At 43.6% G+C, this 17,837-nt stretch overlaps 1 protein-coding gene across 1 annotated transcript; it reads right to left on the reverse strand.

The window, feature by feature from the left end:
* Positions 1 to 9,685: 9,685 nt before the first annotated feature.
* Positions 9,686 to 14,858, reverse strand: LOC125344659 (testis-specific Y-encoded protein 3-like). The gene is made up of 8 exons (XM_048337085.1): positions 14,789 to 14,858; positions 14,496 to 14,629; positions 13,542 to 13,709; positions 12,906 to 12,983; positions 12,672 to 12,783; positions 12,437 to 12,582; positions 12,246 to 12,314; positions 9,686 to 9,736 (listed from the first exon to the last, which is right to left on the reverse strand). Exons 1-8 carry the CDS (start codon positions 14,856 to 14,858, stop codon positions 9,686 to 9,688), a joined length of 828 nt encoding a protein of 275 aa, XP_048193042.1.
* Between the last annotated feature and the right edge of the window lie 2,979 nt (positions 14,859 to 17,837).

Raw genomic sequence — 17,837 nt, forward strand, 5'->3', positions numbered from 1 at the left:
GTCTACCAAACACAAAATAAAAATAACCACCGACCAAGGATACTGTACCCAGCCAAATTCTCATTCATAGCCGAAGGTCAAATAAAAGTCTTCCATAGTAAGGAAAAACGGAAACAATATATCTCCACCAAACGAGCTTTGCAAAAAAAACTTAAAGATGTACTATACGGGGAAAATAATCAAGATCCCAATACAGACAGAGAAATGCACCCTAAATAGTAAACATCAGATCAAGAAAAGGGAAGACACAGCTTTTAACAAGATAGTGACAATGAAAGGAACAAACGATCATCTCCAATTCTAACTCTCAACATTAATGGACTTTATCCTCCAATCAAACAACATAGGCTCATAAGTTGGATCAAAAATCAAGATCCATCTTTGTGCTGCCTCCAAGAGACACATCTATCCAGCAAAAGTAAACATCTTCTAAGAGTGAAAGGCTGGAAACTAATCTATCAAGCAAATGGCCCCCATAAGCAGGCTGGAGTTGTAATCCTAGTATCAGAGAAAATTGATTTCAAATTAAAAAAGGTAAGAAGAGACAAAGAAGGTTACTACATACTAGTAAAGGAATATCTCCTACAGGAAGATATAACCATTCAAAATATCTACCATTAGGCAAGAAGGAAATATAAAGGGGATCCACAAAGGAAAAGATGAAGTTAAACCTTCTCTCTTCGCAGATGATGTGATCCCTGATCCTATACCTAAAGAATCCCATAGATTCAACCCGAAGCTACTAGAGCTGATCCAAAACGTTGGCAGAGTTGCAGTGTATAAAATAAATCCTCAGGAATCAACGGCCTTTCTCTGTGCTAATGACCTGAAAACCTAGGCGGAAATCAGGAAAGCAACTCTTATTGCAATAGCCCCCCAAAACAAAAAATACCTAGAAATAACCTTAACCAAAGAAGTGAAAGACCTCTTTGAGGAGAATTTTAAAACTTGAAAAACGAAATTACGTCCGAACTAAGGAAATGGAAAAACCTCCCATGCTCCTGGATTGGGAGGATTTATATAATGAAAATGGCAATATTGCCAAAGGCTATCTACAAATTCAAGGCAATACCCATTAATATCCCAACACCACTTTTAAATGAAATAGAGGAAGCAATCCAGAAATTCATATGGAACCATAAAAGACCTACAATAGCAAAAAAAAAAAAAAAAATCCTAAGCAGAAAGAACAGTGCTGGAGGAATTACAATATCAAACTTCAAGCTGTATTATAAAGCTATAGTAATAAAAAAAAAGCTTGGTATTGGCACCGAATTGCCCTGAAGACCAATGGAACAGAATTGAATACCCAGAAATGAACCCACAGAACTATGCCTACTTAATCTTTGATAAAGGGGCTAAAACAATAGGTTGGAGGAAAGATAGCCTCCTTAACAAATGGTGCTGGCAAAACTGGCTCAACACATGCAACAAACTAAAACTAGATCCTTATATATCACCCTGCACCAAAATCAATTCTAAATGGATTAAAGACCTCGAAACAAATCAGACACCCTGAAAACACTAAAGGAAGGACTAGGAGAAACACTTGGGCTCCTTGGCGCCGGACGGTACTTCCTTTACAAAGACCCAGAAAGGCTACAAATCAAAGAAAGGTTGGGCAAATGAGACTGCATCAAACTGCAGAGCTTCTGCACGGCAAAGTTCATAGCTCACAAGATAAACAGAAAGCCCACAGCCTGGGAGAAGATCTTTACCGGCCATTTAACAGACAAAGGCCTCATATCTCAAATAAATGCAGAACTAAAAAACTTACCTCCCTCCAAAACAAAACCACAAAGAACCAATAGCCCCCTCATCTAGTGGGTTAAAGATTTACAAAGAGGCTTCTCTGATGAGGATTTGAGAATGGCCAAGAGACATATGCAAAAGTGCTCTACATCACTGGCCATAAAAGAAATGCAAATCAAAGCAACATAGAGATTCCATCTCACCCCAGTAAGAATGTCATATATCAAGAAAACTAACACTAACAATTGTTGGAGGGGATGTGGCCAAAAGGGAACCCTACTTCACTGTTGGTGGGAATGTAAACTGGGTCAGCCACTCTGGCAAGAAGTATGGAGATTCCTCAGAAGGCGAAATATAGAGCTCCCCCATGACCCAGCAGCCCCAAAAACCCAACAAAATCACATTAAGGCCACCAGCACAACAATGTTCATCACAGCGCAATTTGTCATAGCTAGAATCTGGAACCAACCCAGATGCCCCTCAGTAGACGAATGGATCAGGAAAATGTGGTACATATACGCAATGGAATTGTATGCCTGTATCAGAAAGAATGACATTGTCCCATTTGTAAGGAAATGGAAGGACTTGGAAAAACAATTATACTAAGTGAAGTGAGCCAGACCTTAAGAAACATGGACTCTATGGTCTCCCTTATTGGGAATCATTAGTACAGGTTTAGGCAAGTCATAGCAGCGGATCACAAGAGCCCAATAGCTATACCCTTATGAACACATAAGATGATGCTAAGTGAATTGAACTCCATCTTACGGAAACGATTGTTATATCACAGTTGTAACTACTTTCAACGTCCCATCTGTATATGTACCTTTGATTATTGATGATGTTCTTGTATCACCTTCCTTTGGTTGTACCTACAGTATCTCTGTAATCTTATCTGAGTACAATGGAAACCAGGTATACTGGCATTAGAACTAGGAAATTGGAAAGGAATACCAAAATTGAGAGACACAGGGTAAAAAAAAAATCAAACAACTGCAAAAGCAATACTTGGCAAACTGTTTGGTGTAAGTGAACTGATCACCTCATTGGGGGGGGGGAGGGAAAGGAGAAAGGGGGAAAGTATGTGGGCCAAGGTAACAAACAGTACAAGAAATGCATCCAATGCGTAACTATGAAACTGTAAACACTCTGTACATCATTTTGATAATAAAAATTTGCAAAACAACAACAACAAAGGATGATTATTGAATTTACATAGATCAAGGCACTGGTTAACAAAATAGTGTGTATATGTATGTGGGATGTTTGTGTATTTCTTTATAGATTCATTGATTTAGGTTTAGAGTGTGAAATAGCAAAATTACACAATATTGAATGGTAACCATCGGAGAGTATGGCGTAGTTCCTAGCACGGGTGCTTTATAATCAAATATATTGGCTGAGATCTCAACTGCAGTTCTTTCCTGCTAGATGACAGTGAGTATATGCTTCAGCTACAAAAGCTGTCATTTGTTGCTGCACTAGATTTACCTCCCCTGGGGTGGGGAACTTGCTCCCTTATCAGTGCTCCCCTTTTCACTCTCTCCTCTGGGCTCCTGACCAGCGGGCAGCCAAGGTGGAGCAAAGGGACACGGGCTAGCCTAAGGTGCACGTGGCTGAAGGAGATCCCCTTTTCCTCCCTCCTTACCCACCAAGGAAGCCAGGTGCAGACGGATCTCGGAGAGGCTTCAGAGAGCAATCCAATTTAATCCGGAGGGGCTCACAGTAATATAGTAGTGATGACAAGGATTGAGCCTGAGCTGGCAGCTTGTCCATCCAAGGGCAGCTCCCAAGGACCTCCCTCATGGACTAGCGTCACTTCCCATAGTACTGCCCTCTGGCAAAGCCCGCAAAAGGAGAGCACACGGGCTCGCTGGCACGAGGTGGGGGATGGTCTCAAAGCTACCCATTCTGGTTCCAGACCCAGAAGGAGTTAGGTGTGGCTCACTTCCAAACTGTCCCAGGGCTGGAGGAAGGGCGGCGTCTAGGGAGCGCTCTCCTCACCCTTCCCCCCTTAAGGCCAAGATGAATCCCCAACAATTTGTCCTTTCGGAGCTACTTAATATGGATAGGGTGGATATTGACTGAGATCACGGATGTGACAAGGTGATCCCTTACCGAGGAAATTTGGCCTTGATTTGATCAAACAATGGTTGATGATCTATTGATCAAATATTCTTTGAGAGATGCTGGCTTTACTACTATTACTAAATGTTTTATCTAAAGGTCTTCTCTAAATCAGCTAACGTATTAAATGAAATAAATTTATGTTGTAATTTTCATTTCAAAATCCTGATCAAACTTGCAAATATTATACATGAAACATGCCTTCTATAATTGCTAGTATGAGCACAACTCCATTTTAGTTGTTATTTTTTTTTTGTTTTTTTTTTTTTTTTTTTTTTGGCCAGTAGTAGTCTGTGAACGCAGGGCCTGAGCACTGCACCTGGCTTCTTTTTGCTCAAGGCTAGCACTCTGCCACTTGAGCCATAGCGCCCCTTCTGGCCATTTTCTGTATATGTGGTGCTGAGGAATCGACCCCAGGGCCTCATGTATACAAGGCAAGCACTCTTGCCACTAGGCCATATACCAGTCCCCAAACTCCATTTTGATCAAGAAAAAAGTGGAAGACAACCTGGGAAATGGTTTGTGAGACATTGACTCATACAGTGGTGTGGTGGCATATGACTCACGTATTTATGATGCTTACAAACAATACTTGAAAATTTGCTTTTTCTCAGCCTTGTTCATTTCCTCGTGGTTCTTGGCTACACTTGTTAAGTTAATGGAGGAGATAGAGTATTTTGCTGTAAGTATGTGTCCTGGTTAGAGACAGTTAGAAAAACTGGAGATCACACATGTTTAAAATTTCAAACTGCATCCTAAAGGATGGAGTTATCAAGATGCTTATCCAGAGGCACTGAGTTTAAAGAAATTTTGTATAAAGTAGCAGTTAATAAATTTGTATAAATCACCATGCCATTTTTCTATCCACTAAAATGCATCCTGATATTTATTTGTGATCTTTTTTTGTGTACATATGGCAGACTTGGGGCTTGAACTCAACATCTGTGTGCTGTTTCTGAACTTTTGTGCTGAAGGCTAATGCTCTCCCACTTGAGCCACAGCTCTCCTTATGCTTGTTTTTGTGCTTACTCCGAAATGAGTCTCAGGGACAAAACAAGCATAAACCACAGCAAAAGCATTGCTATTTTCTGTGGCTCTCTTGTGTCACCCAGTGGAAAATGAGGTCATAACTTCCTAACAATAGCTTAGCACTCTGGGAAACAAACTCTGCCACTGCAATTTTGTGGACATGAGCAGAAGTCTGCTCTGGAGCAATTCCCCTGTCAACTTCCTCTGTTGTGAGTTTGTGTTGAGCTTTATTGCTGTTGTTTCAGTTATTTTGCCAGGCAGTCTTACACTGGTGAGCTGGTAGATCATAACTGGGATGAAAAACACAGCAAGAGGTACGCCTGCCCCCCTGCAGATCTGCAGCTTAGGTGGATGTAGGAGTTTCTAAAACATAAAATAAAATAAAAAGCAGAGAGAAGCTCCTAGCGAGCCGAAAACGCACCTCTGCAAACAGACTGGGAGAAAGCACGGTTCCCAAACAGACTGACTAGCAACACCCAGTTACAGAGAACAACCAACTCCTACCTGAAAACCAGAGTAACTACCTAAACTAGCTTGGATGGAGGGTGCAGCAGACCCACCACCTGCAAACTATAACACACTTATGCAAACTTATGAGAAATATAGAAGATGTATGAAACTAAAGGGTTTGCTGATATAAACAGAGTTGTGTCATCAGCCTCTCTGTGTCTCCTTCATCATCAATCCCCTTGCCACTTGGAATCCTTGTTCACGCTGTGGCTGACGCGTGGCACGGCAACTGTTGCCCAAACAGGAACCAGAGGAAATCATCGGAAGGACTTCTCCCACAGAGAATCAAGCAGGTAAAGGGACCAAGAAGTGTAGTAGCAGTGGTGGGGGGCGGGTGGGCTGAAGTGAAGGAAATAGAAAGAGAAAAAGAATAAGAAAAAGAAAAAAGGAAGGAGATGTAAAATGAGTGCGAAACACGAGTGTTTCTGAGGGCACATAGGACCATCCTGAGGAAAAAGAGCTGTAAGATTAGTTCAAAGGGGCTAGAGGAAGTTGTACAGAATCTCTGCCCCTGGTCCCTGGAGGAGGGAACAGTGGACTTGGGGTATGGCAAAAGTTTAGCCAAGAATTAAAAAAACACAGATAAAAATTAGAGGAAAACATTGACATTTTCTGTTTGGAAAATGATTAGAAAGAGTCTGGATACTGATCACCAGATTGAAATTGTTTCTATAAAATTATTGTGTGAGAAGAACAATAAGCAAACCTTCTGTGTATCAATTGCAGAGGAACAGGGCTGTCCATCAGAGTGTGAGAGTGTTAGAAGTATAAAAATTCAGTGTTAGTCTTTTGACACTCTGTGTAACAAAGACAAAGACCCTCCTGGGCACCAAGCCATGCCCAGGCCTGTGATAAATGGGGAAAGTAAATGCCCACTGCTCCTAATTCAGACTCCTCCACCTATGTCTGCAGGTCAAAAGGCTATATTGACTGCAACGGAGAAGAGGGAGGGTATTTCCAACTTTTTCCTGTCTTAGAAAAGGAAAGCAACCGGTAATATGGTATTTCACGTTTTAAGGAATTGAAAGAATTTATGAGTTCTACTATGATATATGGGGCAACTGCTCCTTTCACGTTATCCTTGATTGATAGTTTGGCTCACCAGATATTGTGCCCAGAGGATTGGAAGACAATTGCTCAGGCTTACCTCAATGGGGGATATTATTTGTTATAGACTGCAGAATGGATGGAAAGGTCTGATGAGGTGGCAAAATACAATAACCGCAGCAACATATCTCTAGCCTATGACATGCTGGTGGTTGCAGGTAGATATTCTGATGTTCAACAACAAATTAATTGCCCAGAAATTGCTTATGGACAAATTAATGAATGTGCAACTAAAGCCTGGAGGAAGCTTCCTACTTCTGGGGCAAGGACAGATAAGTTATTTAAGATCAGACAGAGGCTAAATGATAGTTTGTCAAGCCTTTGCCTCATGGGACAGTAGGGTTGGTGTTGAGCAGGTCCAGCTGGACTATGAAAGGCATGGTTGTTTATCCAGGTGTTATTGCTAATGATTACATGGGAGAAATTAAAATTATGGCTGAACATCTGGTTTCTGTTTTGTGTTGTCTTCTTTGTTATGTGCTATTTGGTTTTAGTGCATTTATTGTCTTCTGCTTTCAGCTTCCCTGTGCTCTCTAAGTCAATTTCCATGTTTCTCTTTCTTTTCAACTGGCCTTCTTTGTTTTGCTTTACTCATTCTTCCTGTTGACCACTACTGGTGCCTGCCTTTGCCTACCAATTCATGTCTCTTCATCTCACCTTCATGATGAAGCATGAGAGCCCAATTTCCTATATGAATTTGTATTTCCATACATTTATAACTCAAAGTACTCTACTAGTAGGAAGTGGTAGAAACTAGAAGTTTAGGCCTAACGGAAAGAATTTTGTGACTGGAGATATGCCCACGAGGAGATTTTATGTTCTTGACTAGCCACATAGAAACACACATTTATCTCTCTCTCTCTCTTTCTCTCTCTCTCTTTCTGTGTATATATCTCCTAATATTTTGTCCTTGAAGGCCACATGAATATCTTATCTTGACCAATGGCTTCTCCATTATCCCTTTAGGATGTTCTTTTTCACCACAGACCTATAAACAGCGAGGACAATGAACCATGGCCTGGTCTATGCATCCCACTCTTCAACAACATGACTGAAGTCAGCAGCAGGACAATAATTGGTTCCTCTTGACCAGACAAGGAGTTTTCATTCATCATATAACCTTTCTCAGTTGGTTTTGCAGACACATATTAAGTTATTGCATTCATGTTTGGTATTCTGAAAAGATTGAGGGGGATTATTCCAGTTATTCCAGATATGAATTCAGATAATCTGTAGACACTTACAACCTTGAAACATTGTTTCTCTCTCATGATGAAATTTCTTTGTCTTGTCTAGTGAGAATGAGGCAATAGCAGTGGCAGGCCCATGTGCAACATTTGATGAGTGTTTGGCTAAAATTCTTCACTACTGTAGTTGCAAGGAATCACTCGGTTGTTACACTCATTCATACACACAAACATGCATAGTCATACACACATCAAGAACACTGGTAATACCAGAGAGGTTTACACACCTCCATGAAAATGTGTCCTTCTGGTTGACTCTACACACTATACTGTGCTTTGACATAGAAAAATATTCTGACAGCAAAGTCAAAGACACATACAAATATCCAAAAAATCTGCAAACCAACATTTGGTACCTGAGCTCAGAATACGTCCCATATGCTGCAGACATGGAAGCGTATTACCAAAGCACATAAATGGCACAAAAATCTTCACCATAACTTTCCATACACATCCACACTCAGAGAATAGTTAAGATTTACATAAAGTCATGTGGGAATATTAACTCTAGTATGGGAATCTGAAATCGCTAAGATAAATGAGAGCACAATACAAGAGAAAAGACTCTGCTGCTAATTGCTATTGTTGCATTGAGGTGTACCATCAGCAAAATTGGGATAGAACGTGCGATTATTTTAAGAGCATACATGCATGGGAATATGCTTGGTTCTACAGGTTTTTGTGATATTTGTGATGGACATTCAGTTTATGTAGATGATCTGAAATTTCACAAGGGCACTAAGGTTAAAACCAAACAGCAAAAGTATTTATAAATTGGAATATCTCTGGGAAAATGTGTAGAAATCACTTAACAGAAAGAGGATAAGGAGTGAAAGTATACAGGAAACTATCCATGTTTGAGTAATCTATACTAGGAACAAATTTAAATCACATGCTAATCCCATGATCCAAAAAGCAAGAAAGCCAGTGAAGGAGGGCAGGGACTCCCCTTAGGTCCAGGAATTTTTGTAAGTTATGAAACAAATGCCAGAGGCCTTTATACTGTGTCATGGGTGGTGTTAATTTCCTGTGACCATATTCAGCAGCCACAGGTGTTGTAGGCAGAAAGGCAGGAGCCATTGACCACACAGAAAAACAACTGAAGCCGAATTTAAAGGATCTGTTGGAGCCCATGAACAGGACACACAGCAGAAAGAATGACAAAAAGACCATACCAATGAGCAGCCTTAGGAGACCAAGCTGGAACAATCCAGGTGTTATGTATGAAAATCCTTGAACGGAACTCAGCGAGTGAATGCCCAGCTTACGAGTGCCTAAGGATGTCTACTGATAAGGCTGGCATCCAAGTCCCCATTGCACCTGAAGCACACGGAGGCCACCATGTTGGGAATTACTGGTGTGTGGGCCCTGGATAGAACAAAATGTATACTTCAGGATGCAGGAGACAAGGAAGATGAGGTGTCTCCAAAGATCGCAAGATGAGATCAGGCCATTATAAGAAAAACATGGAAACAAAAACTTGTGTGGGTCTTACTGGCCCCTACCATATGCAGTAAGTGCAGTGATGAAGGTTCTGTTAGCAAAGCAGATAAGGAAGAGCCACAACAAACCCTCATTAAGAGCATATATTGGATGCACATGTGTCCTATGGGGCGAATTGCAAGGACAAATAGTACGCTTAGCCAGAAGACCTAACGAATTCACACCAGTTCATCAAAGCAAGGTGGTCAAGTCTGGGGGTCACATTGCCCACTGCTAGTGTCAACTGCAATACATGAGTTCCTAAGTATGTTGGCTATAATAAACATTTAAAAATGTGTGACCAGGTTATGTCTCTGTGGCACAGTGTGACCCTAGGCTAATTTCACAGTATCCTTGTATTACCCACAGGGATAAATATGTCCAGCCATGATGTAGGAGCAGAACACACTTTGCGCCCCTGTGCAGAGCCATCACAGGAAGTCCTGGTAAGCATCTGGATTCATAGGGGATTCATTTTCTTCCTAAGGCCAACAGAGAGTATATTAGAGATGTCTCTGTATCTGAATAAGAGCCAAAGCCGAAGAGCACTAGAGTGGGAAGGGTACAGTTCCCAATTATCCCGCGATACTCCTGACATACTATCCTTCCTCTGAAGAGTATTTGCAGACTCTCTTATAGTATCTGTGAGTAGGGAAATCTCCTTGGCCATCCTCACTGGCTCGCAAAACCTCAGGGAATGAGTGAATTTTGTACAGGGACACATCTAGAGGTTAATGCTGCATCCAAGCATGCAGGTTTTCTCAGAATAACTAGGAAAATTTTCTTTTGCTACCTTGCCAGCCTGGAAAGCAGAATATTAGGTCCATCACTCCAGGACAATGATTCTACATTTACCTTTTGCCACCGTTACAAACTTCCAGAGATTAGTGATGCCTAGAGAATCAGCTCTTTGTCATGGACAACAAGTGTTTCCCCAGCCACAAAGTGTGCTTTGAAAGGTCATTTGGTTTGGTAGGGAATGTGATCCTACTATCACTACTTCCTTCACCTTGTAGTTTGTTTCTGGTATTATTCTACAGTTTCTTCTGGGAGTCTGAGAATGCAGACACCATGTACCTATAGCATTTTATACCATCGATACAATCTTCACAAGTTCTCTTGGAAGCACTCATGGAGACTGAAATTCTGATCTCGGGTCTCTCTGTGAATCATCACTAATGAGGTTGGTGTTCATACCTTAACAGTTGGGGTACCGGATCTAAAGCATCCCCTGATCTGAACACCCATCTGAGATCACCAGGGTGCCACAGCACTACTAAAGTAGGGAAGAAAACAGAAAAAGGAATGAAACAGTGAGGTGGGGAAGAAGCCAGAGGTGGAACATGACCAGCCTGTTGATCTCAGAAACAGGAGGTATCAGGCCATATGACAGAAAGAATAGCTATGAGCACAGGGACACTGTAATGTAACATGGCTGGCATGAGGAAGCATGGCCAGCGTGAGTAAGGAGACTGGTATTGGGAAAGAGACAAACACAAACCTTTATGGACTTACTCTTTATTGCCATTACACCCATACTGCCTGTTCCCCTATCCACTCTTGCCTGTCTCACCTAGGTCATTCTTACTCCTCACAGGTATACAAGGCATTGTTTGCAGTTCTTACTTATTTCTGAAATGATAATACAAATCTTCATTGAAGATCTGAATAACTCCAGAGGCTGTTGATGCCATGAAGGAAACAGGGACAGTGCTCTATGTAGCCCTGAAATGTTTCAGGACGTACATGTGTATTTCAGACAGTAGAGAGAATGGAGAGTGGGGAAGGAGGCTAAGCTTCTGGACCATACTATCCAACTATGGGAGAACCTCTACAGATAACATTGAGGTGGAGCAATTGGCATAACTTCACATAAGCAATGTTGATTTTAGGTTCAAGTGCAATAGGCAGAATTCGGGGCCTAGCCTGAAATGTCTCTCCAATGTCAACAACCTCCACCCTCCTTAACTACTGTCACCAACCTTGCCAATTCTTTCCTAAAAGGGGAAAAAAGTGTGTTCTAATGCTGAGCTTCAGCTGGAGATATGTCTCCCTCCTCTCATTAAACTGTAGAGGCAGACTCTCCAACTGACTTTTAGAAACAATCATTGCAAACTCACAATCAGAACCGAGTTGTTTATTTTCCCATTCAAATCCTACATATATTTGCACAGAGTCAGACACATATGACCGTGTGGATTTGTCCCGAATTATCAATTCACATTTTATCACCTGTCTGGCCCTCTGCATCCTGTCTTAGTACCTGAAGTGAGTTCCAGGGTTTTTCTGTGTTGACCTAGCTTGTCTCCTAATTCTGAAGTAGTGCTTGTGATGAACACATGTCCCAATGAATTTAGGTAAAGTTGGATGCTCCATCATCTTCCAGTCAAAGTCCAGAATTACCCTAAGGAACACGAAAAATACATACTGATTACAAGTATATAATATAAAGTTGTTTTGATACTTCTGGATGCTGGCTAAGACACAATAACTCCCTTCTAACTCTAGATCTTCTGATCTCAAGTCTCCAGTCCATGAGGTAAAGTCCATTCTCTATCACCCCTTCCCCACTATCATGTCGAGGATTACACAAGAAATCTCACAAGTCATGATTTACCACAAGCAAAATTATTCAGACAATGGTGGAAATAAATTTGGGAGAGCCAAAACTTAGGAGATGGGAAGAGGGTAAGAAATGGGTTTACTTCTCTTGGAACTCTGAGAAGGACAGGGTATTAAAGATTCAGCTTGGCATCTACCTGAGTGTCTCTGTACGTTACCCATGCTTCAGCAGAATTAGTTCAGCCTTAACCAGTTTTGCACAGCTGTCCTTCCAATTTGTTGTCTCTTCCAGAGGCCCTGGAGGAACTGCGTTTGGCCATCCTCTTTTAGTCACAAGCCTCAAATGTACAGGTGTGAAGTTAGCATTTAGGTACCTGACAAGATGGACAGCATGTACTAGCTACCCACCTATATATCCTTCTTCTTTACCCCCTCTTCATGTGCTTTCATCATCTTGTAGTAGTGCAATGGATTGAGCCACAGGTCTTTTCTGATGATCTGGTAAAGTAAGTAGGTAAGGTAAGTAGGTAAGGCAATTAGCTCAAGGTTCACAGTCAGCACTCAGCAAGCCAGTGAACCAACCAACGTCACAGATGGCTTGCTTTGGCCTTTTGTAGTACCTCAGTGATCCTGTTTGAGCCTGCAAAATTGTGGTCTGTAAACCAGTTGAAGAAGTTTGGGCTCTTGTTGTGGTTTCTGTGACTGTCAGCTTCAATTTTATAATACTGACGCCACAGAATGGGAGTGGAATGGCACAACCTATATCCTGCAAGAAGACATGATAAGAGAATCCAAGTCCTGTTGGCCATTATCAATTCACAAACTCCAAAAAACACACTGTGAGCAAATTCTTACCAGTGATATCCACGACGAATTCCTTAACAACCACTGCATTCTGGAAGTATGGGTTATTTCTAAAGTAAAAGGTGATTTTGCAGGAACTCTTGGGATGCCTGAGTTCTTGTACCTACCAGAAGAAAAGGTAGAAAGCTAAAAGCCCTTTACAGGTAACCGGCAAGTTCCTGTTTGGAAGTGAGTTCTGTTCGTGACACTGTATAGCCCACCAAGATAAATGCCTTGGGTACTCACTTCCAAATTGATCATGTAGCTAAGCATGTCTTCATCTTGGTCACTGATCATTGCTGACAGCTGGGGATGGTTCACAAACTGCCTGGGTCAAGGAGCCTTCAGATGCTGTGGATGTGCTAGGTATAACCACTTGCATTGAAAGCAGCAAGTGATGTGTGAGGCTAGTGTCTTCCTAGGTACTCCAATCTCCATCTTATTCTAGGCCAAGGAATATCCTAAATAATAAGGTAAGCTTAGGATTTGCAAATTGAAGACGACCTGAAGTGAGCTCTGTTGTATTCTGTTCTCTGAGTGATGGGGACCAGATTTTACAATCTCTTTGTCTAAATGTCTTCTTTCCCACCTCTTTCTGACCGTGGCATAACTCACACCCCTTTCCCATAGCACCATTACAAAACTCTTCTCCAATTAGCAGCCTATGTGGCAACTTCCTTGTGCTACTCATTGTTTCTATGACTCATTGTCCCTACAACTCCTGCCTATACCAATCTCTAGCCTACATTATCCATAGTCCTCTTCTCTAGGGACCCTAGCAGTGTGATGTTCCAGATCCTGTGCATGCAAATGCCTCATAAAAGGTCCACTACTCGAAAACACAGGCTGCAAGGCAGTAACAAGTAAGATGCCTAAGGATACAGTTTGGGCCCAGAAGCCAGGGATGCCCCGGATGTTGCTGCTTCTGGAATCCAGGAGAGTCTTTTGCCTCTTGCTCAGATTCTGTTTTAGGCGTTCATGAGCCTTGGTGGCTTGGTTATTCACTGGTCCCAGATCTAACTGAAGAGCCTGCAATTCCTTCAGTGGTGGCTGTTGAGAAATAGGTTTACCGTTGGCTAACCATTGCTTCCTCCGTGCTTGTGATACAAATTGTCTGAAAGGTGCCTCTAAATCACCCCCACCAGCTTTTTTGTCTCCTACTCAGCCATTTTATTCTCCTGCTGCACCGGCCCCACAGCCTTGCTGTCCAACAGTGGCAGCACAGCCGACTCTCCAGTGCTCCATGTAGTCTCCACGTGCCTGTACCTTTCACAGGGATCCTTAGCCTGGCCCAACTGGACCTCCATGAGCAGCACGCAAGTTCTCAGAAGGCGTTAGCAATGCAGCAGTTTGCCGTGCATTGCCTTCCCGCGCAGTCTGTGCTTTCCATTCCCGAGGGCAACCTCTCCTCTACCCGTGGGACTTGCCCACTCTCCTTCCCTTCTGCCTATTCTGCCTCCTTTTCCAGTGCCCTTGCTTCTCCCTCCCTGTGTGCCATCCCGGGAAACCATCTCCCCTCCCCGTGAGCCATTGTTCTGCTTACCTCCCTCTCTTCCACCCCACGAGCCTACTCCCCTTCTCTCGTAGCACATGCCCCCCCTCATCCTGGCATGGTCACTTCCTTCTTGGCCTGCTCTGCACCCATAACCCTACCCTGGGTGCCAAGGGCTTTCTCTTCTTGCCTGCCACGAGCTTTTGTCCCCCTGTCCTCCTCTATCCTCTAGGCTAGGCCTCCCCTCCCCGGAACTCGGCTCCCTCCCCCTCCTCCGTTCCCATTGCCAATATTCTCTCACCACTGGCCCGCCGCCTCCCCACAGGAAGCGCCCCCTAGATTACCTCTTCCGCAGGTGGAGGAGTCCCACATTCCTGTCTACTCGCCATGTCGTCCTGCTCGTCCTCACCCCAAGCTTGCTCCTGCAGAGAGCCACAAAGCAGCTCGGCCTCGGGGAACCGCCCAACCACGGACTGTGCTGGGGGCGGGACAAGCGCCCTGCACCGGAAAGCAATTAGCTACTTCCGCCTGGGTCGGGCTCCCAGCCAAGACACGGATGGCACCTAGTTCCGCGTCATTCCTCCAGAGGCGGAAGTTGAAGGGGTGCCAGGTGCGGTGGGTCCGCCTGTAATCCTACCCCGGAAGCCTGGCCCGGATGGCGGGCGATTGAAGCCCGGCGGGAAAGCAAAGTCCGCTCCTGACACCATCGGCAGTAAACGACTCCCAAAACACCCCTAGGTGACCAGCTTTGATCCAAAGACCGCGGGGACACCCCTGGGCCCTGGGTTCAAACCCCTGGACAGACGCAGGAAAGAGAAAAATCAACGGCAGGGAAAGAAAAGGGAGTGGAGGGAAGGGGAAGAAAGAGTGGGCACGAGACGTGGGAACACTGACCCTGGGGAGAAAGCTGGAGCAGACTACAGATTGGCATTTACTTAATAGTGCGGATACATTGTTACTTCTTAGTTGGGTGACTGCATCCCGGTTGTATAACCATACATCATCAGAACCTGAATGAAGGGCCTAACTCAGCATCATTGATACTCAGGGCAAAGCCTTGTGTGTTAAGGGCACCTATTATCCTGTGACATACAGACTCATTTCAGATCCCAAGTACAAGGCCAGGAAATTCTCAGCCAATCTCTGCCTCCCTGTCTCCCTTCCTCTCTCTCTCTCCTTTCCTCCCTCTCTCTCTCCTTCCTTCTCTCTCTCCCTGCCGCTCTCTCACCCTCCTTCACTCTCTCCCTAACCCTTCCCTCTCTTTCTCTATCCCTCTCTCCCCCCCTTTCTCCCCCTTGACAACTAAATCATTTCTTCACACTGCCATATTGTAAACAAATTGAAAAACATAGGCGAATAGGAGTCCTTGCATTCTACTCAAGACCCAAACTTCATTTGAGATTGGCTCACATTTCAGGCACTGTGTCACCTTGGTCACTTTGAAGGTGTGTTCTCAATTTAGGTCCAGCCTGTCTGGGCTTTTATGGCCCTTCCTATGCTTTCCCTGTGGCTGGAGATGACTGGTACATTTCCAATGAGTTGACAGAATAGATAACCACTACTTTCCTCGGTTAATTGAAATATTTTTACCCACATCTATTACCCTCAAGTAGAAAGAAAGGAAACCAAAATATTCTAAAGTCCACTGTGAGGTAAATACATAATGAAACTGATTTATATTTTTAATGACTAAGAAAGAGACACATGCAAATTGACAAGCAAGGGTTATTAAACATCCATGAAGAAATTTGAACTCTGGCAGCAGTGGCAGCAGAGCACCACCACTGCCCTGGCAAAGTCCCCGGTTCTCCACTCACCTCCAGTGCTCATTGGTGACTAGGAGAGGAAACCTTCAGCCCACAGGCAGCAGACAGACGCGGACTGCGGAAAAGTCCAACAATCCAGAGAAAACATTTTTGCCCCTCATGTCACTGTGACTGATTTCAGTTCCCTAGGTATTATGTATATATTTATTGGAACTAGGAAGGGAAGGGGAACATCAAAATGGAGACACAAAGAAACAATGAACAAACACCACAGCAGTAGTTACAAAATTATATGCTATAACTCCATGTACCACTCATGTGAGATGGGAAAGGGGAGTGGGATGGTTGGGAAAAAATGAGGAAGAGGTAATAATTTTATAAGAAATGTACTCCCTGCCTTACATGTGAAACTGTAACCCTTTGCACATCACTTGGACAGTAAATAAGTTAATAAATAAAAATAGATTAATTTTTTTTCTCAGTCTGGGATCTGAACTCAGTGCAGGGTGCTGTCCCTGAGCTTTTGTGTGCAGGGCTATTATTCTTGCCAATGTGTTATTTATTAACTTTTTGACTTGAACATTAGACCAAAGGGCCTTGTGGACATTTCTGCCTCAGCTGGCTTCAAGACATAATCGTCAGACCTCAGGTTCCTGAGTAGCTAGGATTACAGGAATGAGCTACCTAGCCCAGCTAAAGTATTAAAACAGTTTAAGAATTTTTCTCTCTATCCATCTTGTTTCTCCTTCTGTGTATTTGTGCTGGTGTTGTTGCATGAGCTCAGGTCCTATGTTTAGATTCTCACACTTTGGGTTCTAAAGCAAGTATTGTGTAACCCACGGCCTGTGGCTCACATAATGCTAGAGATCAGCAGAACACTGTTGTCAAAGGCACAGCCATATGGACAGTAACAGAGAGCATCACAGATATTGGGGACTTTGTCTCACAGTGCAACATGTGACCAGGGCACTCAGGTAAAGTGTCTTCTCTGGGACTTACTGCATGGAGCCCCCAGTTCTGAGGGTGGCAGTTGGGTCTCCGTAAGTGGTGCTTCTGGCCATGGAGCATCAGATGACTCTTCATTCTGTACAGGTAGCTGCTCAGGTAAGAAGCTAGAAAGCTGCCCCAGAAAAACGCTCTCAGGATGGGCCTGAATTGAACTTGAGCAGCGCTTCTGGGCCAACAGCCAGGTATCCAGCCGGGTGTGTGCCTAGGTAACATTCCCAGGTAGGTCTCCATGAGCCCTCAGCTGTTAGCAAACATCAGTCTCCTTCCCAGAACCAGGATGGCAGCTCCGTCTTCAGCATGACCAGGTACCTGTCCAGGTTGCTGCTCATTTTGCTGACCATAAGATAGAGCATTGTGATAGGTAATCTGGAGTATGGGTAGGACAATTAAGCCTCCCAATGAGGAAATCTGTGCCTGTGACCAGACAACGACTCCAGTGATGGATGGTTCCCAGGATCCCAGCCAGAGTGTGGGTTCTGGGAAATAGACTGAGTATTGGCCATGCAGGTTCATCTACATGGATCTGCTGCACAAAGCCAGCTTTTGTTGTCTGTGGAGAACATCATGGGGTGCAGAGGAAACCAGATGGCCCCATGCTCAACCACAAAAACAAGCTGGTGACCCAGTGCCCAAAGCACACACACAACCCGTGCATTAAATAAGTAAAATCTTAGGTCCATGGGCACCCATGTCCTACACGCTATTTCAGGAGTATTGTGCATGAATGCTAGCACACTGTTGTGCACCAGGAGGCCCACATCGATAAGCAGGCTCAGGAACACCAAGAATACATATGGACAATAGAAGGACCACATGCACCAAGAAATGCATGTGAGTCAGGAGGAACATACAAACACTGAGGCTCACATGAACTAGGACATACCTGCCCACCAGTGGTCTAAAACATGCCAG

This window comes from Perognathus longimembris, unplaced genomic scaffold (assembly GCF_023159225.1).
Source record: "Perognathus longimembris pacificus isolate PPM17 unplaced genomic scaffold, ASM2315922v1 HiC_scaffold_215, whole genome shotgun sequence".
Classification (NCBI taxonomy): domain Eukaryota; kingdom Metazoa; phylum Chordata; class Mammalia; order Rodentia; family Heteromyidae; genus Perognathus; species Perognathus longimembris.